Source organism: Capricornis sumatraensis, chromosome 1 (assembly GCF_032405125.1).
Source record: "Capricornis sumatraensis isolate serow.1 chromosome 1, serow.2, whole genome shotgun sequence".
NCBI classification, from domain to species: domain Eukaryota; kingdom Metazoa; phylum Chordata; class Mammalia; order Artiodactyla; family Bovidae; genus Capricornis; species Capricornis sumatraensis.
Window position 1 is genome coordinate 84,622,027 of NC_091069.1, and position 19,552 is coordinate 84,641,578.

General features: G+C 37.7%; 1 protein-coding gene across 4 annotated transcripts in view; it reads left to right on the plus strand.

Annotated features, from left to right (window-relative positions):
- Positions 1 to 19,552, plus strand: part of MAP4K3 (mitogen-activated protein kinase kinase kinase kinase 3) — a 187,361-nt gene that overhangs the window by 38,255 nt on the left and 129,554 nt on the right. For all 4 annotated transcript variants that reach the window (XM_068976745.1, XM_068976738.1, XM_068976754.1 and 1 more), the window contains exon 2: positions 19,443 to 19,500. In XM_068976745.1, the coding sequence (XP_068832846.1) occupies positions 19,443 to 19,500 (58 nt within the window). The remainder of the gene's footprint in view (positions 1 to 19,442; positions 19,501 to 19,552) is intronic.

A 19,552-nucleotide genomic window follows, 5' to 3' on the forward strand; every position in this document is an offset into this window, starting at 1 on the left:
CAAAAATGAAATTTAGAGGGGTGGGAGGGATTAGAAAAAAATGAAATCTAGCCACATGTGAAATTCACAACTGAACCTTTAGTTTTACATCAGGCAATTGAAAATGTGTATGGTGTCTGCTTAATAAATACTTGTTTTCAGGGAATCTTTTTTGAGTAACATTTCCTGGTTATGGGTACCTTGGTGATGAAGAGCATGGCTTTTTGGAATCAAGACCGCCTGGGTTCAAATTTGTTAACTTATCTGAGTGCCAGTTATATCATTTATAAAATAGATTTAATAATAGTGCCAACTTCATAGGGTCATTGTGGAATAAGTGAGGTTTACAAACAAAGCTCTGGCACAGTGCCTCGCATGTCGTATGTGCTTGGTAAGCATTTATTGCTGTTTAGCATTTATTGCTGGGTGTAGTATCATCATCATCATTGTGTTTGTGCATTGAAGCAGAAACAGAACATTTTCAGGTAGGAAAACTGTAAAATTGCATAAAATGAATATCCTTCTGTAGTAGGATACTAAAAATATTCTGTTAGCATGAGTTAGTATTTTACTAAAGATTCCCCGCTTCCCCCCCAAAAAAAACCCTTTGAGGGAAAAAAAATCCGATTCACCTTGTTCAAGCATCTAAGTAATAAGCAAATGTACTTTTTGAAGGTTGTAGGATATTTTGTAATCATCAAAGACTGATTATCCTTTCTGAGCCCTTCTTATATTATTAACACACATGAGAGAGGTTACTGGTTTTCATCTACATCACACTAGGAATTTTTACTAGAGTGAAAGTTGGCTGGTATCATTGAAAGAGCCTGGTATCAGCATTGCAAAACTGTTGAAGAGATAGACCCTGATCTGAAATGAGTGTGTCGACAAATGTAATCCTTCAGTCAATTTCATGAGCTGTTTTTTGCCTTACAATAATTTAATATGCTTACTGTGAAATGCCAAGATTACTAACTGAAGTTGTTCAGTTGTGTCCAACTCTTTGTGACCCCATGGACTGTAGCCCTCTCTCCATGGGATTTTCCAGGTGAGAATACTGGAGTGGGTTACCAATCCCTACTCACGGAGATCTTCCCCACCCAGCGATCAAACCCACGTCTTCTGCATTGGCAGCTAGATTCTTTACCATAAGCCCCTGGGGAAGCCCATTTCTTCATATAAATCTGTGCCTTTTCAATTAGAAACCTTAGGGACATTCTCTTATGTTTCCATGGAAAACCGTGAAACTAAAATCTTTATGCTTTTATTTGGCTCTGTGTGTGATGTGGTACCACTTAAAACTTCCAGAGATTGAGAATCTGCCAGTAGTTTGGATAACTTGGCTTAAATTGTAGATTAATTGCACCCTCAGTTTCTTCATGCAGAACTGCAGTATGCAGTTCTTTATGTTGTATATAGATTGTTGTGGTGCTTTTAAAAGTTATTATCACAGCTTTGCTTTTCTATTTGAGTTTTTAATAATTTTTTTTTAATTAAAAAGTAAAAAAACCTGAGTCTCTTCCTTTCACCTTCTTCCTATTAGCTGTTATGTAACCACTGGTTACTGATCTGTATGCATTTTTAAAGCTTTTCCATATGTATGTGAACTGCTGTCTTTATCATATTTTAAATTTATTCCATCGATTTGGTGATTTCTGTGCCACAAAAACACTTTCCTAAATTCTCTACCTTTTTAGTATGTTTTAATACTTGTTACAACAATTTATCCTCTTCTTTAATTCTTTGAAAAATTTTCCTTGGTTAATCACACATTTTCACTTCCAAATGTATTTAGAATTTGTGTAATGGGACGCCTTGCCCTTAGGCTATTTGGGAGTATAAGATTTCTAGGCTCAGGTACTCTGCATTTATACAGTAAGGCTTTGATCATATCTACTCTCTGACTTATTCCCTATGTTTGGTATCACTGGCTGTTAACTGCCTCTTACCTTTTCAGTTTGCCATTCCATTTGTCTTTTAGCTGCTAGCTAGTACACCCACTTGATTGGATTCTTTGCTGCTGCTTTCCAACTTTTGTGTGAAGCATCTCAGCTCCTCTAGATCTCACTGGCCAGTCAGCAAACAATCAATCATAGTACATCTGGTTATGACCTCAGGCTTCTTAATTCTCTGCCCTTTCATTATTGCTGACTACTCAGAGTACACTGCAAATGCCAAACAAGCTTTTTTTCTTTTAATCATGCTTTTGGGGCTATTTCATTTGGTTAGATTTGCAGGACGTCTGTTCTAATAACCAGGATATTATTGGATAGTCATTACGGCAGTGTGTTTCTGTCCTGCACAATTTGAGATAACATACTTGTTTTGTTCCTCTTGCCCTAACTTTTCAGCTAAGTCCTTAAATGTTGTTTTAAGTTGTAACAGATGAGTGTAATCAGACCAGGTTTGGAATTAACTGGTATGATTAACTACATATTGCTACTGTTGTATAACAGCTTCATGTAAATTTGTATTTCCAAAACAGATACTTTTAAAAGATTTTCAAAATTTTACCTGATGATTATTTGCTTTGTATAAGTGCCGTCTAACTGCAGCCTGGCACGCTGCAGTCCATGGGGTCACAAAGAGTCGGACACAACTGAGCGACTGAACTAACTGAACTGAACTAGACACCTATAAAGCTCCTACTTGGTTTTAAATGCTTTCTTAAAGAAACTAGAATTACTGTTTGTTTTGTGTTGGGTTTTTTTTTCCTACTAAATTTACCTAGTATATTCCATTTAAAGCAGAGATAGAGATTTCTCAATATTTTCTCATTCTATCCAAATTTTGAGAGTTCCTTCACTGAGTTGAGACAGTGGAAAACAAAAGTCCTCACGACTGTAATGAGTTTACCTCATTTATTATCTCCATTTTACAGATGAGGAAACTGTAAAAGGTTAAAGAACTCACTCAGTGTCATACAGGCTGCTGAATGTGTTGTGGTGTATTTTTGTAATAAATGATGGAGCTGGGATCCAACCTCATGGAACATACCCAGAACCACTGTGCTTTATTGCCTTTATATGTTTCTGTTTGCCATTTAATGGATTCAGATTCCATCTGACTCACAGGAATGTCCCTTTCCAGCCTTTGGGAGGAGGATATATCACTGGCCAAAGGTGACAGAAGCTCACTGTCCATTTTCCTTACTTTAGCCCTTTCAGACCTGTGTGAGATTATCATGGGAAACCACAAGCTGTCCCACCAGAATGTGGTACCTGAAAATAACATTCATCAGTACTGGCGAGATCAGGGTCAGTTATTGTCAGCAGTCTGGGCTTCTAGCCACTGCGATGCCTGTCTCTGTTTGGTCTTGTCTTTGGCCCCATAGCTACATTCTCCCTGCCTTTTTCTCTGAATTGGTCTCCTTTTTTCCACAATCTGCTCTTACATTTCTTTTTCCTGTCCATCTGGCCAAGCTCTTTCATAACTTATTTGAGGATATGCTGTCTGCATACTTGGCAGCCTGTGTGAACTCAGGTCCAGTTTTATTGGAGAGGAATGGCCCTGCTCCCTTACGGTCCTTCCTTTATTGTTCGAGGACTGTCCTAGAACACCCCTGGATTGACCGTGCAGCAGAAAACATAGCTATTTATTCCTGAAAATAATTGTGTTAGCAAATAAAATCTTGGATCTTGTTAATTTGGGCTCTGGACAACCACAAACGGAAACATGGAATAATGTAGAGTTTTAGCCATTTCTGTCCATTCTCATTAAATTACTTTAGTTCAGGCACTTATCATTCCATGCCTGCTTTAACACTGTGTCCTTAGGGGTTGTCCTGTCTTCTTTTCAGCCCGTCTTTTCAGTTTATCCTCTGAGATCACCGAAGTATGATCGCGGTAAAAACCCAGCAGTAATGGAAGCAAGTGAGATGCAGTCAGAAGGATTTTGGAACAGAGGAAAAATGTGAAAAAAGTAGTATTCATATTGGTCGTTCTCCTGTATTAATAGATGGATTTTTAGTGAAAGGAGGAATAATAGTAGAAAATTTTTTATATAATTATGGTAACAGAAAAAGATGTTTCTAATATTTTTAGGAGTGCTTTGTGAAAGTAACATTTATAGATTTCATGAAGCTAAATTAGTCTGTCTTATAAATATATTTAAGTTTGTAATTTTGTGTCAGGTAAAAGCAAATATATGTTTTAATATCACTGATTTTAGTGAAAGATATAAATCCAGCACTCAGATGCATTCATGTGTTCCAGTAATTTGTTTACTTAATTCAGATCTAAACAGAATTTTAAATTTAAAAGATGGAGTTGGCTGTTGCATGCTTTTATTTAATGGATAGATCCTGATTATTATAGGTGGAAATGGTGTTCTCAAATGGATAGGTGCTAGGTTTCATGACTGATGTATTTGAAGGATATATTCTTTTGTAAGGTAGAAATTCATATTTAAAAATAAATAGAAGGCTTCAAGTGAGAAAAATAGTTTATTAGGTAGACTATTTTGTCTTTTTTTCCATCTTTTTATAATTAATCTGAACTACCAATTATCTCAATAAATATATATTCAGTTTATTTGACATAATATTTCACCACGGTTGGATTTTTATTTTTTTCTTTTGAAATTGTAATTAGATGTATGTTCCTTTCTCTTTCATGAGATATCCTTATGAGATAAGATGATTTTTAAATGTCTCAGTCTCTCATATCTTCTGTATCTGTCTCTTTTTGCGATTTTAGATCTATCATTTGGTTTACTAATTCTGTCTCTGTGTGTGCTCCAATTAGGTTTTTAATTTCAAGAATTATATTTTTTATTTCCAGAAATTCTGTTAAGCTCTTTTCCCCGCATCTTTCAAGTCATTTTTCTTAGCCTCTTATTTCTGGCCCATGTAGTTAATACTTTCCTTTAGTCCTGTAAACTTTTAAAGCATACTTAAAGCCTACTTTTATGTATCCATTAATTCCAAAATTTGAACTTCCCACAGATTTCATCCTGTTGTTTTAAATTTTTGCTGTTCTTGTAGTTTGTTTCCTTTTGGTTTGATAATTTCGTTTTAATTTCATGTTTGGCCGGTGCTGTATTTAGGAATCTCCTGGGGCATGGATTGAAAGTGTATTTCTCTGTAGAAAATTTGCTTCTCTTTCTGACAGGTGCCTTGATTACCAATGCAGAAATAGCTTGAATTCGTTTCTTGGCCTGAGTTTCCTGGTCCTTGCAGTGTAAATTTATACTCAACTGAGAAAATAGGCTGTAATTATGAATTTGAATTTTCAAGGAATCCCATTCCAGTGATTCAAGCACTTTTTAAAAAAATTTGTTCTCTGTGTCAGTGGACAGACACCCCCTTCCTTACCTCCATGCACTGAGAGGTGTGATTTTGGGGTCATTGTTGCTTTTTTTGTGGTGATCTCCATTCCAGCTTTCACTGTCAGTTCAGTTCAGTTCAGTTGCTCAGTCCTGTCAGACTCTTTGCGACCCCTGTTCATCGCCAGCTCCTGGAGTTTACTCAGGCTCCTGTCCATTGAGTCAGTGATGCCATGTCGTCCCCTTCTCCAGCCTTCAATCTTTCCCAACATCAGGCTCTTTTCAAATGAGTCAGTTCTTCGCATCAGGTGGCCAATTAAAGTTTCCAAGTTTAAGCTGAAGTCATGACTTTTGCTCTTGTTTACCACTCTGACTTCCTTCAGTAAATGCATTCAACAGATTTTATTTTTTTAGCAAATTACTATTTTCTCTCTGTTTTTGCCTCCTGTGGATTTCTTTCTTCCCAAGTCCAGCAGTACATTTAAAAGAGTACTTGTTCTGTTTTACTTGCTATAGCTGCGTATTTCTAATGGGAAGGATTTTCATATCTAGTTTTACATATTTCCAAAAGCAAAACCTCAGGTGATTTTTTTATACACACTGGAGTTTGGGCCTCTTTGGATTAGAGATGCCGCTTCTGTCATTTCTATAGTGGGAAGTGGGAATGTGGTTACCTGGCCCCTTATGTTTCCCCAAACTTGTTGCCACTGTTAAGGTTTTATACATGTTACCAGTTCATTTGACATTTGTGGTCTGCCGGTTACCATTTGAAAGTGTTATTGGTATGGAACAAGTCCAATTTGCATTCCAAATAACTTTAAAAAAATAAACTTTGAAATATAACTTGTTGCTGTTTGATTTTTATCAGTCATAGATTATTTTCTGTGTCTTTATACAGTCATTAGCTGTTAAGTACATCTTTTTAAAAAGTTAGTATGATAGTCTCAATCTGCTTTCTGTGGGTTTTTTTTTTTTTTTTAATTAGCATCATACAGTCTTAGAAACTTAGATCGTTAATCATCTGGTTTTAAGAAACAAAGAGACATTCAGGTTAATTGGGGAAAAGAGAGGCTGTTGAAAGCTGCATGTGATAGGGGACTGGAAAGCTGTCAGGAACTCAGGGCAGCTTTGGAGATACGCTTCTTTCTCATGGTCTCTTATTTTCTCCTACGGATTTGTCCTGTTCTCTGCTCTTTATTGCCTGTCTCCATGCTGAATCTTTTCTGTCTCTTCATGTCTTTATTTTGCCCACAGTCCTACTTGCTAAGACACTGGCACAACTTTATGGCATCATTTTCACACTGGGTTATATTGCATGCTGGTTCAAACTTCTTAGAGCTGTGATGTCTAATATGGTTGTCACTGGCCACACATGGCTTTTAAAGTCAAAGTTAAAACAATATGTAGGATCTATGTGCTGAAAATACACAATGTGTAGGATCTGTATGCTGATAATGTTTTTATAAAGCACTCATGAAAGACATCAAAGAAAACCTACACAGAGAGTAATGTTCATGGACTGAAAAGTTCTGAATAGTAAAGGTGTGAGTTTTCCACAAATTGATCTGTAATTATCAACAATCAAGATCAGAATCCCAGCAGGATATTTTACAGCAGATATAGACAAGGTGATTCTAAAATTTCTGTGAAAACAGAAAGAACCTAGAATAGCTAAAGGAACTTTGAAAAAAGAAAAATAAAATTGGAAGAATCACAATGTCTCATTTTTAAGACCTAACTATAAAGCTGTGGTAATCAAGATTGTGTGTAGTGTGGGTGAGGAATAGAACAAGATCAGTGGATCAATGTAGAATCCAGAAATAGAACCACACAGATAACAGCCAATTGATTTTAACAGAGATGCAAGGCAATTCAGTGAAAGAAAGATAATAACCTTTTCAACAAATAGTATCGGAAAAGTTGGACATAAACATGCGAAAAACAAAGGAACATTGACCTAAGCGTCACAAAACAAAATTAACTTAAACAAAAATGCACTCAAAGTATATCATAAATATAAACGTAAAACTTGCTTTTTAGAAGAAAACACAGGAGAAGATCTTTATGACTTGAGGTCAGGCAAGGTCTTACACATGACAACAGAAGCATCATTCATAAAAGAAAACAATTGATTAACTGGATTTCATCAAAAGTAAAAAATTCTGCTCAGTGTATTAGTTTGCTAGGTCTGCTGTAGCAAAATACCACAGACTGGGAGGCATAAAACAATTGAAGTTTTACTTCCTCACAGTTGTAGAGACTAGGAGTCCAGAGTCAAGGTGTGTTCGTGTTGGTGTCTCCCGAGGCCTCCCCTGGGGCTGTAGCCAGCTGCCTTCTTGCTGTGTTCTCAACATGGCCTTTTCTCTGTGCACTAACATCTCTGGGCCCTTTTCTTATAAGACTAGTCCTATTGGATTAGAGCGCATCTGTATGAACTCATTTAACCTTAGTTACCTCCTTTAAGGCCTTGTCTCCAAATACACTTACATTCTGAGGTACTCTGAATTAGAACTTCAACATCCAGATTTTGGGAGCACACAGTTAGTCCATTGTTGTTCAGTCGCTCAGTCGTGTCTGACTGTTTGTGACCCCATGGACTGCAGCACAGTAGGCTTCCTTGCCCTTGGCTGTCTTCCCGAGTTTGCTCAAACTCCTGTCCATTGAGTTGCTGATGCCATCTCATCTTCTATCACCCCCTTCTCCTCCTGCCCTCAATCTTTGCCGGCACCAGGGTCTTTTCTAGTGAGTTGGCTCTTTGCATCAGGTGGTCAAAGTATTGGAGCTGCAGCTTCAGCATCAGTCCTTCCAGTGACTATTCAAGGTTGATTTCCATTAGAAGTGATTGATTTGATCTCCTTGCCATCCAAGAGACTCTCAAGAGCCTTCTCCGGCACCACAGTTCGAAAGCATCACTTCACGCCATAATGCTCTGCAAAAAACACTGTTAAGAGAAAAGACAAGCTAAGACTGGGAGGAAATATTTGCAAATCATAATGCTTGCAAAAGAATTTGTATCTAGAATATTTATATTAAAAAAAAACTTTCAAAGCTCAACAGTAAGAAAATAAACATCCCAATTAAAACATGGTCAAAAGATAGAAGACCCTTCACCAAAGGGTGGCAAATAAGCACTGGAATAGATGTTAACATCATTAGCCTTTAGGAAAATGAAGATTAAAACCACCATGAGATACCATTACATACCTGTTGGAAATGGCTAAAAAGTACAATTCCAGTTTCTGACAAGGAAGTTCTGGAAGAGCTGGAGCTCTCATACATCGCTGCTGGAAATGAACAATGGTACATCCACTGAAGAACAGAATTGGCAGAGTCTTTAAAAATTAAACAGATATCTACTGTATCCCTCTCCAAGATATTCTTATAACTTGTACATTGAGTTTATAGCAGCTCTATGTATATTTACCAAAAACTAAAAATAGCTGATACATCCTTCAACTGGTAGTGAATAAACTGGGGTATCTCCATACAGTGGAATACTACTTAACAATAAAAAAGGAGCTAATGATATATGGAGCAACTTGGTGAAAGAAGATAAGTCTCAAAAAGGTACAGGATGATTTAATTTACATGGAATTCTTGAAAAGGTAAAACTGTAGTGGCAAAGAACCTCAGTGGTTGCCAGAGGTAAAGGTTAAGGGGAGAATGCAAACTCTCTAGAGAGTTTTTGAAGTGATGGAACTTTCCTGTTTCCAGATGATAGTTAACTCACTTTATGCAAATCTATACATGTGTTAAAATTACTAGAACTATATTTTTTAAAGTTGATTTTTTTTCCCCCCAATTAAAGCTGAGTCCTAAGGATGGAAAGTACAGCATGGTGACTATAGTTAACAATACTGTATTGATACTAAGAGAATAGATCTTAAAAGTTCTCATCACAAGAAAAAAAAATGTGTAACTAGGTATGGTGATGGATGTTAACTAAACTTGTGATCATTTAGTAATATATATATATATCAAATCATTATTTTGTACACCTAAAATGAATACAATGTTATATGTCAATTATATCTCAATTAAATATTTAAATATCTGAACAGTTTGAGAGCCTTTCAAATTTAAATGTCTTATTGCATATCAAATAATTAAATAAAATTCAGTTCTTCAGACAACCAGCCATGTCTTGGTTTGCCAGTAGCTTTATGTGGCATGGGGCTACAGTAGTGGACAGTGCAGGTGTAGAACCTTTCCATTAACGCAGAACATTCTATTGGACAGTACTGTTTCAGAGTGGGAGTCAGTGAGTTTTTTCTGTAAAGGGCCAGGTGGTAAATAAATACTTCAGGGGTTCTGGGCCATATGGTCTCTATCTCAGCTACTCAGCTCTTAACCTTGTGTTGCGAAAGCAGCCACAGATGATGCTTAACCCAATGAACACGTTCCTGTACAACTTCATTTACAAAAACAGTCATGCTTGCTGACCCCTGTTTTCAGTAATCTGATCGACCTATCTCCTTTTTCATGTCAGCTCAAGTCGCAAAGGTAGAGTGACCTTATAGTTCACTGTCCAAGTTAAATAAAATTTTACTTATAAATCTGAGAGTGAAAGTGGGCCCTATTAGTAATTCTGCTAGGATGATGAGCATAACCTATGCGTGTCCTGGGCAAACCAGGAATGTCTGTCACCCTGGCTATCAGTCTTCCTGTAGAATTGGTTGCCCTTGTAGTAGGCTCATACCTAGGCTGAGTAACTGTGGAAAAGCAAGCAAAACTCTCCCTTCAGCAGGAGCTTTGGGTTAACCATTTCCCTCTGAAAGGGAGCATTTATATGGGAAGCAGCATTTATATGGGAGATACCCTGAGGGTCCGCCCGCCCAGTGTGTTCAAAATAGCCTGTTTTCTGTCCCTGTGCCCTTGCTCATGCTTTTCTTGCTGTGCCCTCTTTCCTGCTTCTGTGTGTGTTGTAATCCAGCCCGTCTGTCAAACCTCTGCTTAAATCTCCTTCATAAAGCCATTCCTGTCATACCCCTTCCAGACTTAGAAGTTGGTATTTATATTTTAGAAAATTCACAAGGCATGGTGCCCTAAGCCAGGTCCCCAGACCTGGCTGAGTACCAGAAGCACCTCAGTAGCTCTAAATACAGATCCCTGTCTTGTCCTAAACCTGTTGGTTCAGAAATCAGTGGCAGTGTTTTTTGTTGTTTTGTTTTTCAGCTCCTCATATGACCCTTGTATAACCAGCCAACTGGTTTAGTATTTGGAATCTGTTAATTTAGACTTAAATTATTTGATGTAAACACCTAACTTTTAGAATTAGAAGGAAACTTAGAAATAGTCTCTTTTTTCTCTTCTTATTTTTAGATTGAAGGCAGAAGACACGGGGAAATTACTAACTCAGATCCTATTGCTTGTTACTGGCAGAGCCAGCACTAAACTTTGCATTTCTTCACTCCCATCTTGGAACCTATCTTTATATATGTTCACTTTGGACAGCCCCTTCTGAACAGTAAGCTTTGATTACAGAAGGCCTTCGGTATATAGTAGGTGGTCAGGTCTGTTATTAACAGTTATCTAACTCACTTTGTATAGTATATGGCATGTTTTTGCCACTAATAGTTTAATCTTGATTTTGTTTACTCCCATTGTCACATTCAAGGAATACTTTTCCAATATTTAGAGATAACTTGGTGGTCAGTATGAAATCATCTCAGAGAAACCTTTTCCCAAACCAGTGCTAGAATGAATGCTTTTTGAAAGACTAACTGAACCAAACTGAATTCCGGGACAGCTTAGAAACGTAATGGTTTCCAAGAGCTCGTCTAATCTGAGATCAGCTCTAGATTGGCAGGATTTTCCAAACCAAACTCACTCTTGTATGAGAAAGGTTACCCAGGATATCTGGGAGTGTGTTTGGGGGATGCCTGACTTGAAGTGGGGTCCCGGAAGGGTTTGTGGGTAGTGCTAATAACCTAAGGTGAGCTTTAAAAGATGTCTAGAAGTTAGGCTAGAGGAGGGAGTTTACGGAAAGTGTTTGTCTAAGCAGTAAGTGCCAGAGGGTATGCCAGAGGGTAAAAGTATGGCTAGCACTGGGGCTGGGCAGTTGTTTATTTTGGCTAGAGCATAAAGCGCCCAACTAAGGACCGACTGGAAATACAGACAGGTAGTAAACAGTTTTATAGTTAAAATGTTGTACTTCACAGCTGGCTATCCACGTGCAAAGGAGTGAAATTTGAGCCCTGCTAGACACCATAGAAAAAGTCATAGACCTAAATGGAAATGGGTCATAGACTTAAATGGAAAAGCTAAACTATAAAACTCTTTAGAAGAAAACATAGGGGAAAAAAATCTTTGTGACCTTGGTTTCCAGGCAGTCGTTTCTCAACTATAATACCGAAAGCACAGGCAACAAAAAGTAGATAAAGTTTGACTTAACAAAATTTAAAAATTTTTTGCTTCAAAGAACACCAGCAAAAAATGAAGACAACTCAGAGTGGGACTAAATATTTACAGGTCATGTAACTAATAAGAGATTTACATCAGGATCTATAAAAAATGCTCACAAGTCAACAGTAAAAATATGACACAATTAAAAATGGGCAAATAATTAGATCCACATTTTTTCAAAGACTATGTTTAAAATATGACAAACAGGCATATGAAAAATGCTTAAGATTGTTAGTCATTAGTGAGTTACTAGAACACAAAGAGATACCACTTCACGGCAACGAGGAAAACTAAAAAGCCAGGTAATAATATGTATCGGCTTGGCTGTAGAGAAGTTGGAACCCTCATACACTGCTGGCAATAATATAAAACGGTGCAGCCACTTTGGAAAACAGTCGGACAGTTCTTGAGGAAGCTAAACAGAGACTACCATGTGATTCAGCGATTCCACTCTTAGCTCTCTATCCAAGAGAATTGAAAGCACAGATCCACACAGGTTCATAAAAGCATTATTCATAAGAGCCCAAGATGGAAACAGCCCACACATCCTTCACCTGGTAAAAGGATAAACAAATGCGGAATTTTCATTCAATGAAATATTATTCAGCAAGAAAAAGAATACAGTAAGTCCTGATATATGCTGCAACATGGACGAACCTGGAAAGCTTATGCTCAGTGAAAGAAGCCAGTCACAAGGGGCCACAGTTTGTACGATCATATTTGTGTGAAATATCCAGAATAGTCAAATCCATTGGGACAGAAAGTAGACAGAGTACTGATTGTCAGGGATTGGGAGGGGGAGGAATAGAGAGCGACTGCTCAATGGGTCTTGGGGTTTCGTTCTGGGTTGATAAAAATGTTTCAAAATTAGACAGGAATGATGGTTACATAACTATGTGCATATACTAAAAATGACTGAATTGTACACATTGAAAGGGTGAACTTCTTGGTATGTGAATTGTATCACAGAAAAGCTGTTATAAAATGCTATATTTAGTAAATAGTTTAAATTTTCTGGTAAGGAATTTGGATCATGTCTTTCAAGCAATGGTGTGTACTCCTGAAGAGTTTTGAACTCAAAAACAACTGATCTGAGCTTTACTTTCAGAACATGTGAGAATGGTGGACAAATCAGTGCTGTAGCAGAAGACTAGGTCTAGAAGCTGAGAATATTTATCCTCAGTTTTCTTCCCTGGGCAGCTGTAAAGTTCATGTTCAGTTCAGTTTAGTTCAGTTCAGTTGTTTAGTCGTGTCCAACTCTTTGTGACCCTATGGACCACAGCACGCCAGGCCTCCCTGTCTTATCACCAGCTCCCAAAGTTTACCCAAACTCATGTCCATCGAGGTGATGATGCCATCCAACCATCTCATCCTCTGTCATCCCCTTCTTTTCCCACCTTCAATCTTTCTCAGCATCAGGGTCTTTGCAAATGAGTCAGCTCTTTGCATGAGGTGGCCAAAGTATTTGAGTTTCAGCGTCACAATCAGTCCTCCCAGTGAACACTCAGGACTGATCTCCTTTAGGATGGACTGGTTGGATCTCCTTGCAGTCCAAGGGACTCTCAAGAGTCTTCTCCAATACCACTGCTCAAAAGCATCAATTCTTCGGCACTCGGCTTTCTTTATAGTCCAACTCTCACATCTATACATGACTACTGGAAAAACCATGGCTTTGACTAGACGAACCTTCGTTGGTCTGCTAGTAATGTCTGCTTTTTAATATGCTGTCTAGATTGGTCATAACTTTCCTTCCAAGGAGTAAGTGTCTTTTAATTTCATGGCTGCAGTCACCATCTGCAGTGATTTTGGAGCCCCAAAAAATAGTCAGCCACTGTTTCCCCATCTATTTCCCATGAAGTGCTGGGACCGGATGCCATGATCTTCCTTTTCTGAATGTGGAGCTTTAAGCCAACTTTTTCACTGTCCTCTTTCACTTTCATCAAGAGGCTCTTTAGTTCCTCTTCACTTTCTGCCATAAGGGTGGTGTCATCTACATATCTGAGGTTATTGATACTTCTCTGGCAATCTTGATTCCAGCTTGTGCTTCATCCAGCCCAGCATTTCTCATGATATACTCTGCATATAAGTTAAATAACCAGGGTAACAATATACAGCCTTGACGTACCCCTTTTCCTGTTTGGAACCAGTCTGTTGTTCCGTGTCCAGTTCTAACTGTTTTGCTTCCTGACCTGCATATAGATTTCTCAAGAGGCGGGTCAGGTGGTCTGGTATTCCCATCTCTTGAAGAATTTTCCACAGTTTATTGTGATCCACACACTCAAAGGCTTTGGCATAGTCAAGAAAGCAGAAATAGATGTTTTTCTGGAACTCTCTTGCTTTTTTGATGATCCAGCGGATGTTGGCAATTTGATCTCTGGTTCCTCTGCCTTTTCTAAAACCAGCTTGAACCTCTGGAAGTTCACGGTTCACGTATTGCTGAAGCCTGGCTTGGAGAATTTTGAGCATTACTTTACTAGCCTGTGAGATGAGTGAATTGTGCAGTAGTTTAAGCATTCTTTGGCACTGCCTTTCTTTGGAATTGGAATGAAAACTGACCTTTTCCAGTCCTGTGGCCTCTGCTGAGTTTCCCAAATTTACTGGCATATTGAGTGCAGCACTTTCACAGCATCATCTTTCAGGATTTGAAACAGCTCCACTGGAATTCCATCACCTCCACTAGCTTTGTTCGTAGTGATGCTTTCTAAAGCCCACTTCACTTCACATTCCAAGATGTCTGGCTCTAGGTGAGTGATCACACCATCGTGATTATCTGGGTCGTGAAGATCTTTTTTGTACAGTTCTTCTGTGTATTCTTGCCACCTCTTCTTAATATCTTCTGCTTCTTTTAGGTCCATGCCATTTCTGTCCTTTTTGAGCTCATCTTTGCATGAAATGTTCCCTTGGTATCTCTAATTTTCTTGAAGAGATCTCTAGTCTTTCCCATTCTATTGTTTTCCTCTATTTCTTTGCATTGATCACTTAGGAAACCTTTCTTATCTCTCTTTACTATTCGTTGGAACTCTGCCTTCAAATGGGTTTATCTTTCCTTTTCTCCTTTGCTTTTCGCTTCTCTTCTTTTCAAAGCTATTTGTAAGGCCTCCTCATGGTACTGATACTGAATTAGAAATTTTTATACTATATGCTTTATAATATTTATAAATATTTACCTTGTTCTCATTTTTCTGTAATCAATTTTTCTAGGTTATTGAAAAAAGAATAGCAGGTACAGAGCATTAGAGTTGGTATTTTTAAATTTACTTATGTGTAATCTTGGCCACTGTGAATGTCAGAACAGCAAAATATGACTTATTTTAGCCAGAAGACCCAAGATTCTTGATGAATCATGAACACCTTTCATTAATAAACATAAGGATTATGATGTGGTAAAGATCAGAAATTCAGGTTTCCTGAGGATTTTTTCTCTTTTTTGTGAATTATCTCATTTCTGTCAAATAAGTTACATATTAGAAAATATTCAGAAGGCAGAAAGGACAGTAATCATTAGCTGTCTTGTTTTCTTATTGACTCTGAAGAACCATAATTTAAAAACTTGTTAACCCTGTAGAAAATCCTAATTTAAATTTTGAAAAATGGTATTCATAAGTCAAGCCTGTAGTAAATAACTGACTCTTATAAACTACTTACCCCTAGTTGACTGTCATAGTTTTCTGTGAAATATGTGCTGGTATTAACTATTAATGAATCTATTTTTAGAAGAGTACAGTGTGTGCTGCAGCCATTTTGGGCCCTTTGTGTAACTTGCGTTGTCAGTAGAAGTGTGCCCTCTTGTGGTCAATTGGAAACAGAATTTCAGTTATACAAATAGTCACCCTAGGACAGGGAGGCCTGGCATGCTGCGATTCATGGGGTCGCAAAGAGTCGGACACGACTGAGCGACTGAACTGAACTGAACTAGCTTTCTCTGAGTTCAGATTTTCTTTTGCTCGTTCATTTGGAATTACCCAGACTCTGAATCTATTTTTCAGTAAACAGAAAATAAAACTCTTTCAAGATTTTTAAATGGAGAATTGAGGATTAAATAAAACAGTTATCTTGTTTTATTGGAGAAGTGCTTTAAAAAGATATGGATTAGAGGACAGAGTGTCAAGGAAAAGTCTAACAGAGAAAAGGTATCACAACGTGAAGAAAGGCAAGGTGTTCTGATAGTGTTTGAGAATATTTATGACTAATGTTGTTGTGATATAATGAATATTTCACACTCTGCTCCATCCTTTTTACAAAATGCTCCCAGAATGACACTCCGATTTTATTTCTATTCCATTTATATATATATATATCTTCTTATCCTGGTGAAAGCGATAAATACTTCTGTGACACTATTGGAAATGTCTGTTTCATGTAATGGAAATTAAGTTAATTTGAAATAAATGTTCAAATCTGTTTTGAACTGCCTGTAGTTCAAAAATTACTGTTGAGTCCAAAACTTACTACTCTGTAGTAAGTTGGCATCATAAATGTTTATGAGTTACGGGGATTTTCTTCAAAAGGAATGAACTTCCCTTGAAATTTTAATTTTTCTTAATTTGTATTTTTAATACCCTTGTTGTTCTTTGAGTTTAAAGGTTAAATTTTTATTTATATCTTTTAGCAGTGATTGTGTCCCTTATATATTTTCTTAGAAACTGATTTTTTTTTAATGCCCCAATATTCTTAGAAGGATTCCACTGTTAACATTGTTATCATCCCTTATGGGTGATTCACTGAGCTTTCAGTTCAGTTCAGTTCAGTCACTCAGTCGTTTCTGACTCTTTGCAACCCCATGAATTGCAGCACACCAGGCCTCCCTATCCATCACCAACTCCCGGAGTTCACCCAAACTCATGTCCATCAAGTCGGTGATGCCATCCAGCCATCTCATCCTCTGTTATCCTTTTCTCCTCCTGCCCCCAATCACTCCCAGCATCAGAGTCTTTTCCAATGAGTCAACTCTTCACATGAGGTGGCCAAAGTATTCGAATTTCACCTTTAGCATCAGTCCTTCCAAAGAACACCCAGGACTGGTCTCCTTTAGGATGGACTGGTTGGATCTCCTTGCAGTCCAAGGGACTCTCAAGAGTCTTCTCCAATACCACAGTTCAAAAGCATCAATTCTTCAGTGCTTAGCTTTCTTCACAGTCCAACTCTCACATCCATACATGACCACTGGAAAAACTATAGCCTTGACTAGATGGACCTTTGTTGGCAAAATAATGTCTCTGCTTTTGAATATGCTATATAGGTTAGTCATAACTTTTCTTCCAAGGAGTAAGCATCTTTTAATTTCATGGCTGCAGTCACCATCTGCAGTGATTTTGGAGCCCCAAAAAATAAAGTCTGACACTGTTTCCATTGTTACCCCATCTATTTCCCATGAAGTGATGGGACCAGATGGCATGATCTTCGTTTTCTGAATGTTGAACTTTAAGCCAACTTTTTCACTTTCCTCTTTCACTTTCCTCAAGAGGCTCTTTAGTTCCTCTTCACTTTCTGCCATAAGGGTGGTGTCATCTGCATATCTGAGGTTATTGATAATTTCTCCCAGCAATCTTGATTCCAGCTTGTGCTTCCTCCAGCCCAGCATTTCTCATGATGTACTCTGCATAGAAGTTAAATAAGCAGGGTGACAATATACAGCCTTGACATACTCCTTTTCCTATTTGGAAACAGTCTGTTGTTCCATGTCCAGTTTTAACTGTTGCCTCCTGACTTGCATATAGGTTTCTCAAGAGGTAGGTCAGGTGGTCTGGTATTCCCATCTCTTGAAGAATTTTCCAGTTTATTGTGATCCACACAGTCAAAGGCTTTGGCATAGTCAAGAAAGCAGAAATAGATGTTTTTCTGGAACTCTCTTGCTTTTTCCATGATCCAACAGATGTTGGCAGTTTGATCTCTGGTTCCTCTGCCTTTTCTAAAACCAGCTTGAACATTTGGAAGTTCACAGTTCACGTATTGCTGAAGCCTGGCTTGGAGAATTTAGAGCATTACCTTACTAGCGTGTGAGATGAGTGAATTGTGCGGTAGTTTAAGCATTCTTTGGCATTGTCTTTCTTTGGGATTGGAGGAATAACTGACCTTTTCCAGTCATGTGGCCACTGCTGTTTCCCAAATTTACTGGCATATTCAGTGCAGCACTTTCACAGCATCATACCAGTCCATTTAAGTGTTAAAACTAAGAATAATTCTCATCACATGAATGAATTTTTCAGTTTTGAGTGAATTGAATATATTGGTCTTCATTAATTGAAATGAAAATCAATTTAAGTTTCAGTTCATAGTGTAAAATAATTTGAAAATTCTGATTCAATTACAAAACATTTTAAATTTACAAAAATAGCTGCCATTTTTATACAAGTTGAAAAGACGATTTCTGCTTACTACATGTAATTACACTTGTGAACACTGGCAATCTAATATTACAGATTGATTTTTTAAATAGTTTTTATTTTTAATATGTGGCTTGTAAAATATATTTGGTTTGTATTGAATTGATTTCTTTATACTATCAGATGTGTTTAAACAGATATGAGGAGCTTGTTTTTACAGTTATATTAAGGTATTTGATTTTCATATTCTAAAGGTTTTTTGCGTTAAAAGTTTAAAGCTAGTTAATTCAGAATTCTTTGAATGAAAGAGGACAGTGAAAAAGTTGGCTTAAAACTCAGCATTCAGAAAACTTAGATAATGGCATCTGGTCCCATCGCTTCATGGCAGATAGATGAGGAAACAATGGAAAAAGTGAGAAACTTTTTTGGGGGGCTCCAAAATCACTGCAGATGGTGACTACAGCCATGAAATTAAAAGACGCTTGCTCCTTGGAAGAAAAGCTATGCCCAACCTAGACAGCCTATTGAAAAGCAGAGACATTACTTTGCCAACAAAGGTCTGTCTAGTCAAAGCTGTGGTTTTTCGAGTAGTTATGTATTGATGTGAGAGTTGGACTATAAAGAAAGCTGAGCGCCGAAGAATTGATGCTTTAAAACTGTGGTGTTGGAGGAGACTCTTGAGAGTCCCTTGGACTGCAAGGAGATTCAACCAGTCCATCCTAAAGGAAATCAGTCCTAAATATTCATTGGAAGGACTGATGCTAAAGCTGAAACTCCAATATTTTGGCCACCTGATGCGAAAGACCCTGATGCTGGGAAAGATTGAAGGTGGCAGGAGAAGGGGCTGCCAGAGGATGAGATGGCTGGATGGCATCACCGACGTGATGGACATGAGTTTGAGTAGGCTCTGGGTGTTGGTGATGGACAGGGAAGCCTGGTGTGCTGAAGTCCATGGGGTTGCAGAGTCGGACACGACTGAGTGACTGAATTGAACTTGAATGAATGGCAGTCGAATGTAATGCTTAAAAAACTCCGGCTCTGGAGTCAGACTGCCTGGGTTTGAATCCCAGCATGTCCCTAGCTATACGGTCTTGGCAAGTTCTCTGTGCCTCAAGTGCTTCATGTGCAGCGTGAGAATATTATAGATATTATTACATTAGTACCTGCCTCTTAAGATTGCTGTAAAAATTCAGTGAATAAATATAAAAACACTTGGAATAGTGCCTGGATATACTACAATCTGGGTTTCTGTTAATTGCTGTTATTATCATCATTAAATTTATACTTGGATTGATGTTGAAATTCATCGGGAAGAATATACTGTTTGTTTTGTGAATATAAATCACTTTTACAATTCTTGCTTTAAAAAATATTCTGAATAATTTACAATAAAAGTAGTAAGCTAAAATAGCATTTCATAAAGTTTTTATGAAAGCTTTCTTTTCACAATTATCTTCTTTTCTTTTTTAGGCACGGAATGTTAACACCGGTGAACTGGCAGCAATTAAAGTAATCAAATTGGAACCAGGTAAATTCATTGAAATTTGGTGTTTCTTATTGCCCTCAGCCACTGGATACAT